General features: G+C 33.1%; 1 protein-coding gene across 1 annotated transcript in view; it reads right to left on the bottom strand.

Moving 5' to 3' along the window:
- The window catches only part of LOC140433420 (uncharacterized), a 44,909-nt gene extending 20,318 nt beyond the window's left edge, over positions 1-24,591 (bottom strand). Inside the window, exon 1 of the mRNA XM_072521430.1 lies at positions 24,480-24,591. Coding sequence (XP_072377531.1) covers positions 24,480-24,489 — 10 coding nt within the window. The 5' untranslated portion in view covers positions 24,490-24,591. The remainder of the gene's footprint in view (positions 1-24,479) is intronic.
- Positions 24,592-25,912: the final 1,321 nt, after the last annotated feature.

Genomic DNA, 25,912 nt, shown 5'->3' with positions numbered 1-25,912 from the left:
GAGATTTTTATTTTCTTTATAACGTCTAAATATAGAAATAAGAAATGATTTTGAAAGAATGAAAAGAGAGACAGGGACCGACATGTATTTGCTTTATGTTTGCTATACGTAATGCAAGTGATATACTGTTGGAAAAATTGAAGAGATCAAGAGGTCTATTCGAGGTAGATTATAGTTTTTCGAAAAATCAATTTAAGTTATTATTAAGGTGGCAGAAGCTTTACACCATGTACCAGAAGCAATTGTGTTCTTTTTACACTGAATGTAAAACTTGCTTTCGTCTCAGCTTCCTGGAGAATAAATCTCAATGAGCTGACTATAACGGGGTGGTCCCTTGTCTGGTGCGGTTAATAGAACCGATAAAAAGAGATACGTGAACGAAACAGATTTTCGCTAGGATTTACTTTGGTCCAGCGTCTGCGGGTGCCTGTCTGTGAATTATGACGACAATCTGGCGGTCGTAATCGCTGATGAAACGAAAGTAAAATTAAAAAGAAAGAATAGATTACAACGTGTGAACATTTCTAAGGAGAGTACGAAGATCTCTGTCTCTCTCTCTCTAATCCTGCGTAATGTCCGTCTCCAAAGATTTCTTTTAACTCATGCATAGATATTTTGCATATGCCTGTAATTTGATCGATTCATCTTGTTTGAGATCTTCCTCGTAATCTTCGGCTTTCTAGCTTTCCTTGGATAATAAGTATTCAATGTTTTCTGTGTCTGCTCTTATAACATGTCCTAAGTATTTTAATTGTTGGAGATGAACTTTGCTGGATAGACGTTTAGCTCATTTAAAATTAAAATATTTGTCCTGTGATCGGAGTCCAGGTCCAGTACGAAGATACTGTATAGCATAATCAGTATGCAAGGGTTGAATACGACATTTCCTAATGAACCTACCTAAGGCCACATTCCTCTAATGTAACAAAATCTGTACGTGCTTTCAAAGAAATTGCCGCCCCATACCATTATACCTCCACTACCAAATATATTTTTGGAGTTAGAGTGTTACTCGTGGAGAGGAGTAATATTGGGTACCTATATCATTCTTAATGAGCTGCGTCAAATAAAGTAGCAGGTATATAATAAATTATAATCGCTTAATCTTTTACGTACAGTGTCAGGTGAAATTGTGGTACTATGAACATCTGCCAGACTCCTAGTCAACGCTGTAGCAGTAACTGTCCTTTTTCGCAGTGCTTGCAGTGTAAGAAACCGATTTTCAATCTCATTAGTTGCTCTTGGTCTTTCCTGTCTAGGTCTTCTTGAATAAGAACCAGTTCCATGAAATCTTTGTAAAGTATTGGATATTGTACTTCCCGGAACGCAAAGAATTTCTTGGATTTACCAAAAGGAGTCCTCGTCATTATGCATAGCAACAGCTTTCGCTACTTGATCTGGCCCCCTTATAAATACACAATATAAAAAGGTGTACAATAAATTTAACATATTTATTTTATAAGTAAATATTCATTTGTCGAGAGCACTTTAACAAAAACTATATTTTCAGACAAAAAAAATGGAAAACTTCTAAAAAACGAATGGGCAAAGGCAACTTATATCTATGGAAAATTTTAGAGAAGGGAATAGCTAATTCCTGAGTTACGTGGCACATACCGTTAAAATAGTGAATCATGCAACTAATTACTGCTGCATTCCCGGTCGTAGATTAATAAAACTTTGAGTATACCTGAATTCTATTAAACCATTTATTTCTACCCCTAGAAACCATAATATAATTCGTAAAATATTTGTATAGCACCCTGTATAGTTATACTCGCAAATATGTTCATCGTTTTTATGACTATAAATCTAAAATGTTATGCCATTTATCAAGACGTTTCACTGTGAAATGTAGACGGATGCGGTAAAGATTATTTAATTAAGTGTAATATTTAAAAAGTGTAAAATTTACTTTATGCAGTTTAAGGCATAAAAATGTTTATAAATCAAATCAATTTAAATTTTTTATTTTTAGAAATTCGATATATTGATATTGTTCGTTAGTAGTTTATAGACAAGAGTTTAAAATGATGTACAAATGAATAAGTTTTAGACCATTTTATTGTTTTTTTTTTGCAAACGGTGCAAACAGCAAAAAGTCATTTACGTAAAATATGTAAAAGGTTAAAAGAACATCCCGGTATTTGCCTGATTTATAAACTGAAACAGGTATACTATTTTTATTTGTTTAAGTTTTGTTATTTTGTTAAAGTCCTTTAGTTAATACGGATTTTGTCCTTTGACATACAGACTTTCTTAGTCATGATTATTCTTAATTTAATTTGTCTTAATATTTTATCATTAAATTTGTCTATATCCCTATGCGAAATTGTCTCCCATGATGTCGTTGTTTGGCCTTTCTTTCAGGTAGTGAATTGTTGAAAAATTGGAAATCATCATGGCTATGCGGAGCCTGTCGGCCGCCTCTCTAAATAGTTTTGCACTACATTTAAACCATTCCGTTAACTTCTTAAATCAGGATATTCTTCGTCTTTTCACATTTAGCTTTCCTTGAATTTTGCCTTGCGCAATAAGTTGTACTAATGAGTATTTGTGTCCTCTTATCACAATGTGTTCTATATTCACAATGACCACCTCTTACCAATGACAACCAATCACAATTCACCTCTTATCACAATGTCCTAAGTACTTAAGTCTTCTTCTTTTGATAGTTAATATTTTTTTTCATTTCACATATTTCTAGTTACTTCCACGTTTGACATTCTTTGAATCCATGATATTATTCCAGGACTAATTTATATGCACGTGTTTTAGTGTCCACGCTTCCAAGACATAAGGAATAGTATAGAACACGTAACACTGTAGCATCCTTAGTTATAAACTTATATCTCGACAACAACAAAACTTTTTAAGTTTAATGAATGAGGCATGTGCTATTTGAAAAGATGTCTTCATTCCTTTGGTTTGGACTACATATTTCATGTTCCATGCTCCATGTTCCTAAGTATTTGTAGGTATCCACATTCTCAATTACAGTATCTTTAATAATCAATTAGATATTTGCATCTACTGATTTATTTATGATCATATATTTAGGATTCTTCAAATTTATCTTCATTGCGTATTCATGACAGCATTAGTCAAGACACGTTGCATTACGTTCTGCAAATCATTATTGGAATCCAAAATTATTACTGTTAGTTATTCAAAATTTCTCCATTGATAGATATACCGTCTAGTGAGCAAGCAAGCAATCAATTTGATTAAACCCGGCCCGCGAGACTTTTTCACCCCTTAGAATAACGTTCGTGTGTAACAATTCATTGGAGCGAGGTGTATTAGTTTGTGTTTAAAACATCACTCCACCGCGCTCCGATGCTCCAGATCATCTCCTTTCTCTCTATATCACTCTGATGCACATTAGTCAACTGCTCTTCGTATGGGAGTCCTAATAAAACTCCAAAATGGTTTCCTTACCGATTCAAATTCAGTCTAGCATTAGCCGCTTTATTGCTGTTATATCCGCGACTTATCCGCGAAACTGAAATTGCTTACTTGGACCTCAAGCCTCCGCTCTGCTCTACAGTCAGTTCATAGACCTGGTGAACATTTTTTTTGGCACATTTTGGTTCACCAAACCAAAAGGTGCTAACTATGACGAGGCTCATACCGCCAATTATAGGGGCTGCTCCAAAGTGTCCAAAAACACAACCTTCTGTTTGACAACAAATCAGAAGCAGAAATGCAGAAAATACAGACACAACAAGAAATGTGAGCTATGCACAAGTTACCAAGACACAAAAGCCGAAAGAAATCCCAAAGAAAACAACAACAACAAACACAAAAACAGCAAACTTATTGGCGTCTCAACGAGTAAATGAAAGACTTTATAACCATGTTCGAAAAAATGACAACTCTTTTTAATGCTATGGGAAATATCGGCAATCTGTTATGTCTAGGAGAATGAACGATCTGTGGACTTTGCCAACATACTAGAACTAGATATCATAGCTTTACAAGAAACAAAGTTACCGAAAAAAAAAAGAAACGTAAACTAAATTTCCGGGCTATGATATCTATAGAAATATTTACAGGGTTCTATCAGAAGGTAAAGCCATTCTGGTGAAAAAAGAAATAGAACATCAAATAATTCCTACACCAGATAGTTTGGTCACACTCGAAGCCACCAATCTTGAATAAGGACTTGAGTATCATTTTGGACACAAAAAAGCCCACTGATATCATAGGAGACTAGTATTCATGAAAAAACCGTTAAAATCGTGACTTTTGTCAACAAAAATTTGCTGTTTTCAACCATAAATAGCTCAAACTGTATTGACTTTCATTAAAAACTTTTAGTATTTTGAGCAAAAGAATTTCCAGCCCTCAGAAGGGAAACGACCTCCAGTGCGGAAGCACATAACGGCGTTATATAACTTTTGTTATTTGAGAACTTTACCATCAACTCACCAAATTTCAAGTGAATCGGCTCAGTCTGCCAAAATTGGGAGGTGAATAGCCTGAGTGACTGGAGTATAACGTGAACTTATACACGTACCTTTATTCTAATGAAGAGTCTATTTCCAACGTAGTCCAGTCGTCAGAGATTTTACCTCTAAAAATCATACGAACAAGCTGAACTTTGCCAAGAATATCAATTTTGGGACCCTAAAAAGATGCAAAAAAGTTATTCCATTTTTTCCCCTGGGCTTCTCCTCAAAACCCCCTTCTCCCCCCAGGGGGGTAAAAACGTAAAAAAATCTATTTACCAAGAATCTTTACGCCGTAGAAATAAAATGTGTATTTACTCGACGGTAAAAATTAGTTTTTTTTTATCAGAGTAAATCAAAATGAGTTTTAAAGGTGAAAAGTGTAATATGACGCAGAATTTAATCATTTACATTACAAACGATCGCACGTCACTTACAGAAGACGGTTTTAGGATTGAATTGTAGTAAAAGTTGGTTACTTTTAGAAAACGTATTATTTTATTTATGGATGAATTGGATAAAGAACATGTACTTTTGTACAGTGGAGTCAGTACCGATAGTAGAGCAGCAGAAGGTGTAGGATTCCTAATTAGAGCAAGCTATATGTCATATGTTAAAAATTGGAAATTTATATCACAAAGAAATTTAAAGATAGAGATAACACTAGATAATTCAGAAATAACAACTATATTAGTCACATATGGCCCTAATGATGACGAACCATTGAAAGTTAAAGAAGAATATTGGGAAGAGCTCAATGATGCTATAGAAAATGTGAAACGTAGAATAGTCATTCTAGGCGATATGAATAGCAGAGTTGGTAAAAGAGACGATGATAACATAGATATTTTGGGTATGCAGGGGGAAGATACAAGAAACGATAATGAAAGAAGGATGATAGACTTTTGCATGGAGAATAATTTGATTATCACCAACACATTTTTTGAACACAAGGATATACACAAGTTCACGAGAAAAGTCAGGAGCAGAAATGAAAAATCAATTCTAGATTATGTTCTCATTAATAGAGAATTTAAGAAAGAGGTCACTGATGTCAGAGTTAAAAGAGGACCGGAAATCTATAGTGACCACTATCTGGTAATGGCAAAGATAAGATTACCTCAAAAAACCCCTAAAAATACTAAACAAAGAACGAAAAATAATAAAGTAAACGAGAATATTAAAAACTATAAACTAAATGACCAAAAAGTCGCGGCCATGTTCAAAAGTAAAATAGAAGAAAAACTAGCCAAATTAACGAATGCACATAGTACTGACAACTTACAGGAAACTTGGAAACAATTTAAAGAAACCATCGTGACGACAGCAAAAGAAACGTGTGAAATAAACCATGTAAACAGAAATAAGAAGCAAACACGATGGTGGGACGATGAATTAAAAGCCCAAATAAAATATAAAAAACACAAATGGAAAATATACTTAAACAAGAAAACAGAAAATAGTTACGAAGAATATAAACGACAAAAAAAGGTGGTGAAAGAAATGGTACTGAAGAAGAAGAAGAAAGCCTGGGATGAGTTTGGAATGAAGATGGAGGCAGATAGTCGTGGTAACCAAAAATTGTTTTACAAGGCACTAAAGACGCTAAGAAAAGGTAAAAAAACAACGATGAAACAGGTGAAACGTAAAGACGGCACACTGATTATCAGACCAAATGAGAGTATGGAAAGATGGAGACAATACTTCAGCGAACTTATAACACCAAGACAACCGAAAGAGGAAACTGTAATGATAGAAGTAGAAGGAGAACATGGACAAGAAAATGATATTCAAATAGAAGAAGTCAAAGAAGCAATTAATAATACAAAGAGAGGTAAATCAGCTGGTCATGACAAAATCACTGCTGAAATGTTAAAGACAATGGGACCGAAAGGAGTTGAATTTTTAACCAAAATTATGAACATAGCTTGGAACCGATGTACAGTCCCCGAAGATTGGAGAATTGGCATAATACTACCAATCTTTAAGAAAGGAGACCCAAGTTCTTGTGAAAATTATAGAGGAATTAATCTACTCAGTATCGTCTCCAAAATATATGAAAGCATCCTAGAAAAGAAATTAAGACACATCGTTGAACCACATCTGGATGAAGTACAAAGTGGGTTTAGGAAGGGACACAGTACGCAAGACCATATATTTACGTTGAAACAAATAATTGAGAAAGCTAGAATAAAGAACACAGAAATATATATGGCATCAAACGAATGTAAACGAAAGAAGTAAATTGTATTGATCTCATGAGAATCATAAAAAATAGCCAAAATCGCGCCACGGTTGTTTATTTTACAAATTTATAAAAACTGAGTCTATTTGCGGCAAAATACAAAAATTGCGTAAAAAAGCTGCACTCTTTAACTTTAAAACACATCTTGAGTTTTGTGGATACGAAATACAAGCTAATACAAGCATATACGAGCTAATACGAGCGAATACAAATTTTATTGAACATTGATTTCGCGAGTGTAACTGACATTCAAAATCGCCGATCGCTTCAAGCGTTGTTCCTGAGAGAACGGTTTATTCTATACAAAAAACGCCAATAAACATTTTTTTTTCAAAATTATTTTAGCTGCATTTTATATTTGAAACATTTTTTACTATGGCGTACAGATGTTTTTCCGTTTTTCCCCTCTACGAGCGGAGTTTTAGGGGAAAGCCCAAGTGTAAAAGTGGTAAACTTTTTGCTCCTTTTTGGGGTCCTAAAATTGACATTTTTAGCAAAATTCTGTTTGTTTGTATGATTTTTAGAAGTTCAGTGGGATTTTCATCTCTGACGACGCAGTTTTATTAGAAACCACAGATTAGGAATAAATACCGTAAATATCCATTTTTAAAAAAGATTGATCAAAAAAATAATAATAAGTCAAAACTAAACTGGAAGCAGTATACATTTGGGTAGAAGAAACCAATGAGAATTGTTTTCATTCAGTTGGTTTAGTTGATTTCCGCACGTCTTAATTTTTACGGAAAAAACCATAAAATATAAAGAATGAAAAAGGTGAATACTTCGAATTATGTGTCATTCCTTGTATACTGTTACATATTATCTTATTATAATATATCTATCTATTGAATAAATTCTCAAGAATTCCCAATTTACTTTAAAGTGAAAATAGTCGAAATTAAACTTGTCTGTCTATATACTAGTTTTTTTGTACTCATATGTATACATAATATGCAGAATATAATAGTATACAAAATCGTATCTTCAGCTAATTTACCGTATTTTACTTAAACTATTTAAACCCTGGCAAGTTAATTAAAGTCGTGAGTTTGTTATCCACCTATAAAAACCGTAACAGATTTGATATTTTTCTTCACCGTAAGAAAGTGCTAACGGATTTGTAAGTATGAGATTAGAGCATTTAGAAGAACGGCTTTTTTTCTATATCTGTTCTTGATTGGAACTAGAAAAATGATTAAAATGCACCAATTCTATTATTTCATTAATTTGTTAGTGATTCTTTCTTATTCCAAGCAGGTTTGTAATTTTTTGGTTACAATAATACTTGTTTAAATTTACTGCTGTTATTCAACGTTCATAATTCTGGTATACATGTATAGGTGGCACGTCGGTAACTTATTTATTTACCCGACATTTTATATTATTGCCTATTTGTTTTGATGGCATAAAATAACATAAGAATTTTTTGTGTGAGAAAATTTAGATTTTTCTTATGCTCAGATGATTTTTGATGAACACGTTTTTACCTAAAATTATGTTATGATGAATATTGATACAGTAAAAGAGATATTTTGTTTTAAAATATTAGAGTTTCTTTGACAACGATCAATATGGTCAGAAACTAAATATTAACAGAAAACTATACCACTTTTTAACTGAAATCCATTTTTGGTTAGGTTAGCCTTAAATACAATTTCAATCCCTTAAGTCACTTTGTGCAATGTTAGTTATGTTTGCTAACGTCACACTCATCAATTCCTATTATTTGCATTTTATTGTGATCGTAAATATTGTGACTTAAAATTGGCTTCTGTATTTAACCCTCCGATGTACACGCAGCGGCACTCCGTGCCGCAATTTTAATATTTTAATAATTTTTACCAATATTCTTTTGTATATACTACTGTCAATTTAGATATATGCACGTGACTATATTTAAAAAATTACTTGCTAATGTCGCATTTCCTAAAGTGTTGTATCAGTTTGATATTGACCATTAAAGTGGGAATTGTTCAATAGCGGCATTCCGTACCGCAGCATAGCTTGTCATGTAAGTAAAATTTGTTCATACAGTTCTTTAGCACTTAAAGTAATTGATGTACTTTTTGTCGTGTTAGGGGTACAAAAGGGCCAATTAAGTATTTGACAGATATTGAGTTGCAAGATATTGCGGAAAATCTGTCTGATTTTGACGAAGGTGTTGCTGATTTTAGCGATTCAGGTGAAGAACAAAAAATTATTGAAAATGATAATTACAACAGCAAATCAGAACTATCTGGTAGCGATGACAACGATGATAATGTCCGTTACAAGAAAGAGCCAGACGATGGTGATTACCAATTTTATATGGGCAAGGATGAAGAAACAATTTGGAAAAGTACTCCAATAGCTTATGGCAATAAAACCAGAGCAAAAAAGATTATGAAAGAAGTTCCTGGACCAAAAGGTAATGAAAAAAACGTATTGAATCCAGAAACGAATCTATTCTTTTATTAACAACTTCAGCTATGATTGACAGTTTATGATATAGAGTATATGAGATACAGTAGATGCACTTTGCGATAGCAGGTTTTACTATACTTTAAATTTCGAGATATATTGTGAAATACAAAAAGTACAATTGTTAAATAAACCATTTGATATAGTACAGCCTTTAGTTTTTTCAATAAAAAATCCAAAAGAAATATAACTATGGATAATTATTATACTAGTTATCCTTTAGCTGATTATCTCATGCAAAATGGCCTGACAGTTATTGGCACCTTGAAGAAAAACAAAAATGAACTTCCTTCTCAATTTCTTTCAAATAAACTACGAGCTATTGGATTTTCAATATGCGGATTTCAAGATATATTATCTCTAGTTTCATATGTTCCTAAAAGAAATAAAGCTGTAGTATTGCTCTCTACCATAATCGATATAGACGACATAGACGAAGATACAGAAAAATCAGTAATGATTTTAGAATACAATAAAACACAAAATGGCGTCGATACGGTTGACCAAAAATGTGCTTCCTACATGACACAAAGGATTACCATAAGATGGCCATTAATAATATTTTTTCGCATACTAGATTTAGCTGGAATAAATTCCGAAGTTATTTATAATTCTTCTTCAAGCTCCGCTCTTATCGGAGATTGAAAATCATTCTGGCAATTATAATTTTGTTGGTTATGCGTCTGAATAGTTCAATTGAACTGCATTTGAAACCATTCACGGAGATTGCGTAGCCACGAAATTTTACGTCTTCCTACGCTTCTTCTGCCTTTGATTTTACCCTGCATTATATTCCTTAGTAGTTCGTATTTTTCACCTCTCATGATGTGCCCCAGGTATTCCAATTTCCTGATTTTTATGGAATTTAAAACTTCGCTTTGTTTCATTGCACTAAGCTAAATATGTCGCCATAAAGAACGAGAAAATTCTTACTTGAATTAGGTTTCTCCCTGATGAGGGATCATTTAGAAGACCGAGCGAAGATACTACCACTTTCAAAAGATGTACGAGAATTTCTGCTGCCTTTTCAAATTGCCAAAGAACCCACCAGCACGGTAAACCAAAGTCGAAGTAGACGGTGCTATATACGCATTGCGCATAAAAACAGTAAAACAACCATTTCCTGTGACTCATGCCAACAATTTGTTTGCAAAAATCATAGTGAGAAAAAAATTCAGTGTAATATATGTTTGTATCCTTCAATGAAGGAAGACTAATTTAATTATTTTGTATTTACATATTTTTCTTTTGGGATCTATTGTGAAAATATTTTTTATTGTAAAGGTTTTCTTTGTTTTGATAATTTTGAAAGACTGACTATTCGTTTTTATATTTTGTTATAATTATGTTAAAGTCATACAATAAATTGCTAAAAATAACGTTTTCCTTTTTTTGCGTCGTTTACGAATTTTTCTAACAAAGTTTTAATAATTTTTAACTTTTAATACCATTTTTGCTATGTGCGACATTAAGTACCACAGTGTGTCCACTCATGTAACTTTAAGAGACGTGGCTGCCGGAGGGTTAAGAACCCATTTAATAATTTTTGTTAAAAACCCAATTTTTGTATGCTTTAGGTTTGCAACTCTTGCAAATTCCTACGAGAATGCAAGGAGTGTATAAAATTTCGGCATATCCAGTTGTCAAGGAAGGGTGTTAAAAATTTAAGAGTGGAAGAGAGGAGACGAATGATAAGCCGTGGCGAGATGCAGTGACTACTACATCAGCAGACAGGAATGTGGCATGTGTGGAAGGCTTGATTGGAAAAAATCATCGAATTTGAAACAGATCAACTTAAGAAAATTTGGTGTGAGTATAAGTTCTGTCCATAGTATCGTAGACAAATTAGTTTACAACAAAATTTGGGCGGAATGGGTTCTTCGCTTTTTGTAATAGGAACAGGGATTACAAAACAGGGGAGCATATTAATGGAGACCTGTGTAATGAAACAGTGATGAAGAACGTGATAACAAAGAGAAGAGACAGGGTTATCGGACGCCGCTCTCCCTAGAAAAATAGTATAAACAATTAATTATATTTCTTATTTTCATATTTCCTATTCACGCATTTTCTGTTGAAATTTTATTCCATTAAAATGCATTTACCTAACAATTAACTTTTACAATAAATACATTTGTTTTAAATAATATAATAGTATTATTAATAATTAAACAAATTTTATTTTTGTTACTTGGTAAAAAAATGGTAAGTAACATAAAAAACAAGAGTAAGAAACCAAGGAAAAAACATGGTAAGTCTTTGGTCTTACATTTAGCTTACCAATCTTAATATTAACATCAAATTCTGATTTTATATGTACGTTATTATAAAACATGAATGATGTATCCTTAATATGTGATTAACTTATTTTATAGTGGCATTTTATTTCTATTGATGTTCTATTTAAATTCAGATCCTAATGCAGTTTGCCGAGGAATTTGCGACACAATTGGTTTGATGTACATAACATATGAATAACCGCTTCTTTGATTCTTCTCTTTGTACCATATATTTCTTTCACTATACTCGAATCTTTCCAATAAACTCAGTTTCCCAATGTTCAGTGTCCCATGCGTGTTGAGATTGTAACTATTATCTTTTCGAAGCACATCGCTTTACATACGATGATATGAGCTTTCAGAAAGCAGCCTTGAGATAAAACTTACCATTTAGTTTGTTAAGTATTACGCGTAGATACGAACGACATAATTTTTTTGTGTTGACAAAACTTGATCTGTGCAGATCACCATTGTAGGGGTTTGAAACATGTTATGCAATTATGCACTATTTTTCGAGGAATATTGCGGCCCAATATTGGCCAAAATCTCTCGCTAATAGATACAAGTAAAAGGTTGGGACCTAAATGAAGGGAGTCTCCTATATTCATATGTAAAATGTAAGTTAGTTAAATGAGAATCCTTGGGAATTAGAATGGGATGGCGTTTTTCACTTGGCTTATATAAACACAAGAACACTGGATTCCTGACAGATAATCAGGGAAACATAGTACTGGAAATAGAGCATAAAAGAGATATTTGGATTAAATACGTAGAAAAAACTTTCGAAGATATACGAAGTAACACTGGTATTACAACAAACACCAATTGCGAATCTGGACCACCATTTACAGTCGAAGAAGTAAAATATGTCATCAAAAGCACCAAAGATGGTAAAGCAGTAGGCCCTGATAATTTTCACTCAGAATTCTTAAAACTTATGGACTATGATGGCATAAAATGGTTGACAAATATATTTAACAGTATATATGATACGGGCGTGGTTCCCCAAGAGTGGTTAGTGTCAACTTTTATAAATCTTCCAAAAAAAACCCAATGCGAGAAAGTGCGAAGACTATAGAATTATAAGCCTTATGAGCCATTTACTTAAAACATTTCTAAAGGTCATTCACAAAAGAATATATACAAAATGTGAGGAACAACTAACAAGAACACAATTCGGATTTCGTGATGCTCTGGGAACACGGGAGGCCCTTTTTGCTGTACAGGTGCTATTTCAGAGATGCAGGGATGTGAATTGTGACATATACGTATGCTTTATAGATTACCAGAAGGCATTTGACAGAGTAAAACATGACAAATTAATGACTCTAATGCAAGAAATTGGAATTGACAACAAAGATCTTAGAATTATCAGAAATATTTACTACAATCAAACGGCTAAAATCAAAATAGAAGACCAGTTAACTGATAAAATTGCAATAGAACGTGGAGTACGACAGGGCTGTATTTTGTCTCCATTGTTGTTCAACATTTATTCTGAATGGGTATTTAAGGAAGCTTTAGACGGTTGTGCGAAAGGAATACTAATAAACGGTGAATGGTTGAATAACATTAGATATGCAGATGACACTATAGTTTTTGCCGATAATCTGAATGACTTACAGATATTAACAAATCGCATAACAGAAGTCAGCAACAGATACGGACTAGCTCTTAACATAAAGAAAACCAAATTTATGACAATTAGTAAAAAACCAATACTAAACACTCAACTTACAATCAACCAACAGAATATTGAAAGAGTCGAGCAATATACATATCTAGGCACCAATTTAAATAGCCAATGGGACCACTCAACAGAAATTAAACAGCGAATAATAAAAGCAAAAGCAGCATTCGTTAGAATGAGAACCATTTTCAACAGTCGAGACATATCATTAAAAACAAAATGCCGTCTATTGAACTGCTACATATTCACAGTTCTGCTCTACGGAATGGAAGCATGGACACTGACTGTTGCATCTATGAATCGGCTCGAAGCTTTCGAAATGTGGTGTTATAGGCGCATCTTACGTATATCCTAGGTTGACAAAGTTACTAATGTGGAGGTCCTGCATAGAATGGGGAAAGAATGTGAAATTCTCATGACCGTCAAAACTAAAAAGTTGGAATATCTAGGACATGTAATGAGAAATCAAGAACGTTACGGCCTTCTCCAGCTGATTCTCCAAGGGAAAGTAAATGGTAAGAGAGGACCGGGAAGAAGACGCATTTCCTGGCTTCAAAATTTACGAAAGTGGTATAACACGACTACCACTGAACTGTTCCGCGCTGCAATAAATAAAGTAAAGATAGCCGTGATGATCGCCAACATCCGGAACGGATAGGCACTTTAAGAAGAAGGCGTTTTTCAAATGACCATGGGGAATGTTTCAGTCTACCTTCAACCCGCAAGATACTCTTGTCATCCAAAAATGTCGAAAAAAACTTTATATTACCCTTTCTAAATTGGCAGGATTTATTCAACTTAAAGAAGTTTATTTCTGAGCTAAAGTGTTCAAATTGAATTATCTTTGAAAGAATGTTCTAAAGTTCTTCCTGCTTAATGGCCCATGGAAATTGTCGGGAACTGGTTTGAAGTTATGAATAAAACGTAAGCAAAATGCCATAGAGCAAAGAAGTCTTGAAAAATTTGAAAATCGTTCAATATCTATTATTGAAGAAACTCTTGTTGTCGTTTGTAGTACTTTGGATATCTCAGTAAGTTCTGTTTTTTCGAAAATATAAGCAGTGGGCATTATACTGATAAAAGTAAAAGCCAGTCTTGACCATGCCACCATAAATAAGATGCCATTAATGAAGTTGGAGTAGCACTACGTAATAATAGATCTGAAGGGTTCAAATATAAATTTACATGGTACCAATCTGCACATAAAACCTTGCTTCGAATTTCAGATATCCTGTTAGCAACAAATGTTTTTAGTAAAGAAGATGACATATTTTGTAATCTGTCCGATGGAATATGGTACTCAAAGATATTGTGAGAGCCCTTTGAATATGACGTACCAGTTTGGCGGCTATAAGAAAACCGCATAACTCTAATGAAGGAATTGTAAGAGCCTTGATTGGACTCACTTTAGATTTGGCACAAAACAGATGAACATGAATGTTGCCTTGAAAGCCTTCTCATTTGCATCACACAAGATGTAAAGTTCAGTAAGGATAGGGTTGTTAGATAATCTTACATAACTGGAAATTGTAAAAGTATTGATATTATTTAGCTCATCACATAGATTTACCCATGTATGAATATATGCTGGGAGAGATTCATCCCAAGATAAACGTTCCATCCAGAGTTTCTAAAGAAGAATTTTGCTGTAATAACGCAAGGATTTAGTAAGCTCAATGGATAATAAATCTGTGAGACACTTGATAGAATTAGATGCTTTGTAACAATTTTTGGAGGAGCTGTCCAATAAAACCTCTGATTTGTAGATTAGGATATTTGACGTAGATGACCAAAATATGCTCAATATTTTCGCATTTTCTTTGGAAGTTCAATATATGAAACTGCACTTTAAAGTCTGAAATATGTATAAGAGCTTGAGGTTCATTAGAGATCACTTCCGTAGTTCAAAATAACCTTGTTTGAGGATTGAAGATACTTCCTTTAAATGTTGGACAGATTTGTTAATTAATCAGCGCCTGTAAGTAGAATAAGTGCAGTAGAATAAGAACAAGTGTAGAATTGCAAAGTTCAGACAAAAGTTGTTATTATGTGTTTCGAAGATTATGAGAAGACGTTTGACCGAGTACAACACACTAAATTCATTGATCTACCTACCAGACAAAGATTAGACAAATGGGATATCAATTTTATCAAAAATCTGTATTGGAAACAGACAGCCTCAGTCAAAATAGAAAAAGATATTCATGATTGAAAAATAAAGAGTGGACGGGTCTAAACACTCAATCCTTTTTGACGGCAGCTCAGGATGAAGAAAGATTCAGAGAAATATTGCTAACCTTTAAAAATTAACAGGGCACAATATTCATTAATTTGGTTTTTTTAACGTTGGGTAACTGGCCATATTCTTCATTACACCGTAATATTTTATTTGGTATTCTTTCTAAATTATCAGCTGTTATTACAATATCATCAGCATATCTAATATCGTTATCTAAAAACCGATTTCCTTTTATCTCCTCTGTTTCTGCCGTATAATGAGACTATCTTTATTTTAAAATAGATGGTTTAACACAGCACAGTGCAAGAGTTCTAGTTTATTGTTTTTAAGGACACATTAAATCAAACAAATTTATTTCATTTTGTATCATTTATTTGTCATTTCTGTAATTAACATTTAAACATCAATCTTATATCACTAAAAAATATATAAAACCATATATTACGTATACGGTCAAAGAAATCTATCTTTGTTAGGCGCGTGGTGAACCCCTAAAAAGACCGTGACCTATAACTAGTTGACAATCGAGCAAATTTAGTACCAAAATGTGTGTAACAAAAATCTAAATAAATAAAATTTCTAAATAAAATTTTAAAGCGAAGCTTTTATATTGGCATTCTATTACTTTTTCTTTTTAGTAAAATGTCAAGAAAAGCGCCACGGAAGATTCACTACTCTCCATAAACAAGCAGGTTTCAATTAAAAGAAATTTTTAATTGAAAATTTAAGACTGAGTAGGAGAGAGAGACAGGTGTGAATTTTGTTACAGTGAGAGAAATGATTGAGAGAATGATTGAAAATAAATTAGTTTGGACTAACATACACAGCTATATCCGTGCAGTGATCAAGAAAAAGGAAGAGGAAGAAAGACTGCTGGACCAACGCTAAAGGTAAGAGTGAATGATTCTGAAAGGTGAAGCTAGAAAAATGGGTCACGCTGTATGAGTTAGAATGCGTGAGTCAGACTGTGGGGAAGGAGGAAATGCCCATCTGGGAATGATGCCGAACTAGGAACCTGGAACGAGACAGGGAGCCTCCTTGCTGATGAATAGAGTGTGGATGTGTATGAATGGAGAATGAATGAATAAAGGTATTGATTCGGAAGTGATGCCGGCCTTACAGCAGCCATTCCGCTTCCGGATCGCTGGATAACAGAGGAGGGTATGGTTTAGCAGGTCGGCGTTTGGCGTAGACTCGGCGACGAGAGGGCATTTTAAAGTACCTCGGGAACTATCGCGGGGAGTACGAAGAACGAATCCTGCACTAAAGTTAGTCAGGCGGCGTTTTGGACTGAGATGTCTTTTGAAGATTCCAGACCCCCCCCTAAAGACGAAAAAAAAAAGGTTTCAATTAATACTGTATACAGTGTGTAAAAGCCAAATGGAATAAATTCATTATTTAGGTTACTGTACATATTTATAAAAAATCCCGAAACACGTCAAATTTAAATTATAACTTGACATTCTTTAACGTAAAAATGCAGCCCCTACCTTTAACCCCCTTAGAATGACAGGTATAACCCCCAATTTTTAAAATAGGAAGTATAGGCTTGTGATATATCGTTTAAAAGGTCTTTTCATTCTCCATTCAAAAATGTTGTCGCTTTCAAGTTTATTAAGATTAATTAAGATAAAATAAATTAAAATCATGTGGTTACCGAAATTCGCTATAATACAATCAAAAACTAAAATGTAATGCAAAACGTAATAAAATGTAGAACACGAAAAACAACTATGAATGTTAATGAAGTAGATGTTCAAAATGTTCACCACGAACGTCTTGGCAACATCCTAATCTCAAATAAAACTATCTTCTAACATTATTTAACATAACAGGCGTGATCGACCTAATCGCAAGCGTTATTCGTTCTTTTAAGTCATTTAAATCAGAAGGTTTAGTTTTGTACACATGGCTTTTCACATATCCCCATAAAAAGAAATCTAATAATGTAAGATCAGGTGATCGCGCTGGCCATTCAATCGATCCTCGCCTCCCTATTCACCGATTGGGAAATATTGTATCGAGGTACTGCCGGACATTAAGTTGGTAATGTGGTGGTGCTACATCCTGCTGAAACCATATCGTATTCGCTGGAACTTGAGGGTTTCCTGGATCAGGATATAAATTTGCCAACGTTGGAATGACATAATTTTGAAGTAGTGCCAAATAATTGTTTCTATTCAAGTCGCCCTCAATGAAAAAGGGACCAATGATATTGTTTCCTACAATCCCTGCCCAAACATTAACCTTTTGAGGGTATTGACTGTTTTCTTCTTTCATCCAGTGAGGATTTTCCGTGGCCCAGTAGCGGCAATTTTGCCGATTAGCATGACCGTTAAGTGAAAAAGTACACTCATCAGAAAACATAACGTTTTCTAATTGGATAATATTGTTATCCAACATGTCCATCATTTGCTCACAAAAAAAGTTCTCCTATCAAAATCGTCTTCCATGAGCTCCTGAGTATGACATAATTTTGAAGTAGTGCCAAATAATTGTTTCTATTCAAGTCGCCCTCAATGAAAAAGGGACCAATGATATTGTTTCCTACAATCCCTGCCCAAACATTAACCTTTTGAGGGTATTGACTGTTTTCTTCTTTCATCCAGTGAGGATTTTCCGTGGCCCAGTAGCGGCAATTTTGCCATTAGCATGACCGTTAAGTGAAAAAGTACACTCATCAGAAAACATAACGTTTTCTAATTGGATAATATTGTTATCCAACATGTCCATCATTTGCTCACAAAAAAAGTTCTCCTATCAAAATCGTCTTCCATGAGCTCCTGAGTAGGTATCATCTTATAGGGATGCAGTTTATTTTCTTTTAATATGTTTACTATCGATGTATGGCTAGCATTGAATGTAGTGGATGCCTGTCTACTCGATGTATGTGGATTTTCCTGAAACTCAAGCAACACATCTAATTTGAGTTCATCACTCAGTGCATTGGCAGCTGCTTTTTTTATCTGCCTTACATAACCAAACTCGCGAAACTGCTTCTCTATTTTACTTATTGTTCCTTGGGATATAGGCGGTAAATTAGGAAATTTCTCATGAAATATGCGAGTTACTTCCTGTTGTGTTCGAGTGTTATCTCCGTAACCAATCATTTGTAAAACTGTTATGCATTTCCGTTAATCTAACCATTTTTAAGAATTGAATTAAACGAACTTTTTACTTAAATTAAAATACTGACAACTTAAATAAAACAATTTACTAATACGTGTTAAAATAACGTTGCCACAGAAATTCTTTAAAGTTTTTTAATGGTTACCATCTAAAAACCACATTGCTATGGTTTTTGTTCACTTTCTCATTATCAAAACCTAAACGGGAAATAAGTTTTGAGTATATTTTAGCGAATTTTGGTAACCACATGATTTTAATTTATTTTATCTTAATTAATCTTAATAAACTTGAAAGCGACAACATTTTTGAATGAAGAATGAAAAGACCTTTCAAACGATATATCACAAGCTTACACTTCCTATTTTAAAAATTGGGGGTTGTACCTGTCATTCTAAGGGGGTTGAAGGTAGGGGTTGCATTTTCACGTTAAAGAATGTCAAGTTATAATTTACATTTGACGTGTTTCGGGATTTTTTATAAATATGTACAGTAACCTAAATAATGAATTTATTCCATTTGGCTTTTACACACTATATGCATTTTGTAACGCTCCAAAACAAGCATTCGACGAATGCACCGAAAATGCCCTGGCATGGGGATTTATAATATGTATCCAAGTCATACCAATTCGTCTAGGTAGAAATACCTTTGTGAAAACGATTTCCTAATACTCCATACTAGAGTAAACGAATAAAAATAAAACAGTCAAGGTTTGATTTGGTTACAGCGTGCATATTTCTGCCATTCGCTGATATGTATATTTCTGCCTCTTGGCGTCATCAGAGCGAACTCATGGTAAGCTCTAAGGAAATAAAACCTTTTCCGACTACACAAGTAAATATTTGAAAATATTTAACAACAGACGCTACCGATCAGACAGATGATCAAATCTTAACTATTTTATTTTATTTTTATTCCTTTACTCTAGTATGGAGTATGGAATATGGAGATTCAGATTTAGACTAAATCCTGAATTCGATTTTCGATTTATATTCTTCCTAGTAGAGGTCGCTGTAGCGTCTGAAAAAGGTTTTATTTCGTTAGAGCTTAATATAAGTTTGCTCTGATGACGCCAAGAGGCAGAAATATGCATATCAGCAAATAGTAGTACATTGTAGTGAGATCAAACCTTAACTATTATATATATATATATATATATATATATATATATATATATATATATATATATATATATATATATATATATATATATATATATATATATTGATTTAGAGTATCAGCAATCGGTCAGGAAATAAAACTCTATTTGTTCAGTCTCAATATTTCGTCACGATTTTGTGACTTCTTCAGGAGAAAACTGTAAATTTATTAGAATAATTAATGATTATATGTAAACAAAATGAATATTTTAATACTTACAACTATAAGAATGAAAATTTAAATTTTTCTGGCATATCTAAATAAATGACATATTTTTGTTTGATTTTATTAAGGAGTTATGGTAACCGCAATATGTTATAGAGTGAATTCCCGTTGTACAATTTTCAGCGAGTAGGTTAAAATAAACAATTACTATGACAGTATTATTCATTTTATAAGGTGGAAAGATGGAATTAATAAAATTGAGAAAGAATCAGGAACATGATAAATTGATCTATAAAATGTAATTGATGGTATGTAGTCAGTTACTGCAATACTGATATTTAGGAATGTAATAAAATTATAGGTACAGTTACTAGAGAATTACTATAATAAGTATGTGTTTAAAGGTTAAGATCTATCATATTATATATTGTTTAGTATGTTGCAGTAGATATTGCTTAAATGATTGGTGTCTGTCTTATAATTGATAGATTCAGGAGTTTTATTAATGTGTACCATTTCAAGGAAAAGCCGATTTTTATAATTATCAACTTGTTCCAAGATTTTTACATTATTAAAGTCAAAGTTATGTCCTGTCTTCAAGTGGTGGTCCACTAAGGCACAAGAGTTTTTTTGTATGTTACAGTCACTTTTGTGTTGAGTGACACGTTTTTTAAGCCACTGTTGACTTTGACCAATATAACAACTTTGACATTGACTGCAATTTATTCTATAAATTATATTACTCATTAATGAATTTGGAGTTTTAACTTTTATTTTTGTGAATAACCTTGAATTTAGAAGTGGATTGTATTTAATTAATTTAATGTTCGGAAATGTTTTGAAAAGTGGGACAATTTGGTCTGTTAAATTTTTTATGAAAGGTATTTTTTTATATGAAACTGGTTGTGGATTATTTATTAAAGCTCTATTGTAAAAGTTAGTGTTATAAATAAGTTTTTTTAATATATGTTTTGGGTAGCCATTGTTTAAAAACATTTCAAAAAGTTTCTTTAAATTGACATCTAGGAAACTCCGATCACAGATTGTCGTTACACGATTTAAAATATTTAAAACAGTACGGTCGAAAAAATAATTTGAAAAATATATATATATATATATTATATATATATATATATATATATATATATATATATATATTATATATATATATATATATATATATATATATATATATATATATATATGGAATATATTCAATGGTTGAATAGCAGAGGTTTTATCGGTCAATAATTGGCAAATAAAAGTCGTCAACTACTTTCAGTCGTCAAACAAAAGCATCATCAGTTTACTAAAAATAAAAAAGATTTTAGAATATAAGTAAACAACCAACAGGGTTCATACTTACAAAAACAATTTGTAGGGTTTTTTTTATAGATGTTATAAAAACTCTACGATAACTTAACATTAAAGATTAACAACTAAACGAGAGAAACGAAACAAAAAAATACAAGAAAAACTGTAAGAACATTAGTTCATTTAATTTTAACCGATGGCTTTATTTGAATTTTGGTTTAAGCTCTTTTGAGGGTCAAACCTAATCTTTTCGATTGTTTTCAATCAGCTCTAGGATGTCATAATTTTCACATGTGGCTTATTGTCGTACATGTGTTTCTTTGGAATGCATGGTGCAGGTACGATTCTTGAGGGAATTAGCAAGCAAAACGGGGACAGACCTTTTTTAAAAAAGGATTCATTTATTCCTTTTTCTTTAAAAAACAAACAAACAAAAAAAATGGAAAGAAGAATGGGAATGAAGTTACTGTCTTGTAAGGGGTTTTTTTATTTGTTTTGTATGATGAGAGAGTGATATATCTGGCTCAAGTTGTCGATGTCGGTTCTCTTATTTAGGGACGATGGATGTTTTAGAATTTGACACATTTCAAGGATGGATCGCTTATGATAATTTTGTTGTTTGCACAGTATTTTGGTATTCGTGTAGTCGATACTGTGTTTGGTTGAAATGGCATGCTGTTCAAGGGCACAAGATGGTTTAGAAATCCTAATGTCGCTTTTGTGGGACGTTAGTCGACCTTGAAGCGAGCGGCTGGTCTGGCCAATGTAACAGAATGTAACAAATTTACTAGCAAATTTGCCTACTATTATAGCATTTTTAAATACATAAGTATAAGTTTTGTTCATATTTACGTCATACTACCGAATTATAGAAGTGCATGAAATTCAAATTGAATTACACTATTAACTATAAAAATGTAATTGGAGATTGCATAAAATATTTTATCATTAATATTTTCTGAAAAATATTATAGCTTGTGTTATGGGTTATGGGTTACTATGACTAGAAAATTTTTAAAATAATTTTATGCTAATATAACACATGCCATGCCTTTAAGTTTTGTATGATAATTGATATTTACTTCGGTTGGTTTTTGTTACAGTTAAGGGATATGGAAGAAGAAGAAGATTGAATGTATTACTGAATGCGAGGATATGACTATGTTAAAACAGTGTTTCTGTCATGTAATCCTAATAAAGACTTTAATTTTGAATTTTGATTTTGATACTTATGATACAGGTAGTCCTTATACAACCAGTGTTGACATATGGGTCGAAGACATGGACCATTTCCAAGACAGATGAAAATCTCCTGCTTATATTTGAACGAAGGATCCTGAGAAGAATATTTGGTGGCATCTGTGAAAATGGTGTTTAGAGAAGGAGGTACAACTACGAGATATATTACAGATATAAACATATATTTGGTGGTAAAGACGTAGTATCCTTTATAAAAATAGGAAGACTAAGATGGGCAGGACATCTGGCAAGATCACAGCAGAATAACCCTCCTAGAAGAATCCTTATGTCACAACCTGTGGGAAGTAAAAGTAGGGGTAGACCAAAACTCAGATGGAGGGATGGTGTAAATGAGGATGGTAGACAAATAGGCGCAGCAAACTGGCAACAGTTGGCAAAGGATAGAACTGACTGGCGTAATAGACTTGGGAAGGTCGAGGCTCTTTTATAGGGCTGTAGCACCAATGATGATGATGATGATACAGGTAGTCCTAAAACAACTACTAGTTTAGACAACGGACTGCATAATGTTGATATATATATATATATACATCGGTTTAGAACGTCTTTCGACGTTGTTCGATACCTAAACACCATCTCTTCCTATCTTCGCAGTCGTTTGTTGTTAAATTTCTTTCGCTCATGGACTTGTTTACGCCGTGTTGCCATTCTAATCTGGGTCTTCCTCTTTTCCGTCGACCTATCGGTTGCCATTCTATTACTTTTTTGAGGAGTCTTAATGCTGGCATCCGTTGAACATGCCCGTACCACCTTAATTGTTTCTTCTCTATATCTTGAGTTATATTTCCTTCTATTCGCATACGCTGTTTTATTACATCATTTCTGATTCGGTCTCGTCTGGAAATACCTAAAGATCTTCTCATTGCATCCATCTCTACTGCTTCTATTCGCTTTTTGTTCTTTTCACTAATTCTCCATGTTTCAGCGCCATAAAGAAGAGTAGTTTTAATCATGGTCTCATATATATTAAATTTCCTTCCTTTAGTTATCACTTTACTCTACAGTATACCATTGAGACATCCTAAGACTTTCTTTGCTTGAGTGATTCGTTTTTCTATTTCCCGTGTATCAGTTCCTGTATTGTCAAAGGCAACACCCAAGTAGTCATAGCTCTGACAGCAGGAAATATGTTGTCCGTTTTCGAGGTCTATGTTATCTGACTCGTTTCCAATACAAAGATATTTGGTTTTTGTTGTATTGACATTCATTCCCCAGTCGTTATATTCTTCTATCAGTTTTCTTAGCATGTACTGCATGTCTCCCTGTCGGTCGCTAGCACTACCTGGTCATCAGCAAACTGGAGTGTATATATACATTCATTGCTAAGCTCTATACCCATCCTATGTACCTTTCTTTTCCATTTTTCCAATGCCGCTGCAACATATATCTTGATTAAGGTTGGTGAGATACAGCATCCCTGTCGCAAGCCTTTTGTAACCAGGAATTATTCCGTTAGATATTTTCCTTTTTTTATCTGTGCCTTAGAGTCTCTATATAGTTCTTGTACAGCATTTGATATATCAAATAATGTTGATATATCAAATAATTAAAATGATTTAAAAGATAGCGATGGTCCAAACTGGGTAAATATTTCTGAAGATTTTAATTCGTCCGATACTGAAAATGAGAATTCAGCTCAATATCCACAGTCAAAAAAATGATGACAGCTGTAGTCAACAAAATGTTATGACTGACTTAAAAAGTACATTAGCAGAACAAACGAATGAAGAAGCAAATGTTCTGAATGGAAGCGAAATATATAAAAAGAAATAAGTTTAATTTAGGTAAATTTTATGTGAATTCATCAAATAAGCTAGTTAATAAGAAAACTTGTAAAGCACCATGTGGAAGCAGATGGCGTTTAAAGTGTAACTCTAACATTGGTAATAAAGACAAGGAAAACCTGTTTACCAGTTGTTTTGTATAAAACTTAGGAGGTCGCGGGTTAAATGAATGAATAATAATGGAGAAAAAATACAAGATTTTGACGGTAAATAAATTAGCTAAAAATAGCAACTATCAATTGTGAATGATTAACTAGCTTTACTCGTTACTGTTGTCTGTAAAAAGTATGTAAACTTACCTTTTGACATATTGATGTATTCGTAGCCATTAGCATAGCGAAGATACCACGTTGCAACGTTAAGGACGCCCGGCGCCGAGGCTCAAAAGAGCACTTAACCGATACACTCGATATGCTTACTGTACGCGGTCTCGTGATGAAGTGTAAGTCTTGAAACTTGAGACGGTCAGAAAGAACCCTCTAACCGTTGGGTAGTTTATGGACAAGTATGTCTCATAAATCAACCATATTGTAAGACGCTTCTGAATAGCGACAATCCAATTCAATGGTCACAGTGTAACACGATACTTTACACGTTTTGTGTGTATTATCGACAATATGAAAATAAATACTTCATACTTTCCCAAACACCAGTTTTTATTGTTTAAATGATGTTACCAGGAAAAAAGATTTCATTGTAAATTGCATCAGCCAAATCACACCAAAATACGAATATAAGAAGGAAAGAAGCAATAGATCAAAAAAAGTTTGCCTTTCATTTAGTTGTTAATGGAGCTAAATTTAGTGTGTGTAAACACTTTTTTGTTAGTACTTTGTCTATTAGTACTATGATGATAAGGACTGCTTTAAAAAATAAAATAAAGAAGGTATGATTGAAAGTGATATGCGTGGAAGGCACAATTATCAAAAATCGACCAGTACTGCCATATTAAAAGGTATTCGTCAGCATATTGAGCAAATTGCAAGAATTGAATACTACTGTGTAGGAGCAAAAACTCGAGAATACGTTGATGGAAGCCTATCGCTTAGCTCCTTTATATATGGTGTATAAAGAAAAATGTGAGGAACAAAATGAACCTTATGCTAAACAACCTATTTATGTAAAAATATATAATACCAAATACAACATTGGTGTATTCAAATTAAAAAAAGATCAATGTAATTTATGCCAAAAGTATTAAAATTGCTTTCCACAAGAAAAAAAATTGATGCATGAGGAATATAAAACTCACATTAGAAGCAAAGAACTTACAAGGACTAAAAAACAAAATGGTGTAGAGCAATCAAGGAAAAATGCAGATAAAAGCATTGTTTTAGTGTATGATTTACAAGCTGTATCACTCACTCCTTTAGGAAAATCTTTAGCATTTTATTACAAAAGTAAACTAAGTACTTTCAACCTTATAGTTTACATTACAAAATAAAGAAGCTATGTGCTATGTGTGGCATGAAGCCATAGCTAACAGACGATTAAATGAAATTAATAGTTTTGTATTTGGTTACCTAAAAGACCATTGTGTGGGAAACGAAACAGCAATATTGTATTCCGATAACTGCTATGGGCAGAATAAAAATAAATATGTTTGTGCTATGTACTTATATGCTGTTAATGTATTATCAATTTCAACAATCTACCATAAATATTTAACAGTAGGACATATCAAAAACGAGGGCGACGGTCTTTACTCAACTATAGAGAGAAAAAAAAAAAG

The sequence above is a fragment of the Diabrotica undecimpunctata genome, chromosome 2 (genome assembly GCF_040954645.1).
Source record: "Diabrotica undecimpunctata isolate CICGRU chromosome 2, icDiaUnde3, whole genome shotgun sequence".
NCBI lineage: Eukaryota > Metazoa > Arthropoda > Insecta > Coleoptera > Chrysomelidae > Diabrotica > Diabrotica undecimpunctata.
The sequence above is the reverse complement of the archived record's forward strand: the minus strand, read 5'-3'. Positions and strand labels throughout refer to the sequence as shown.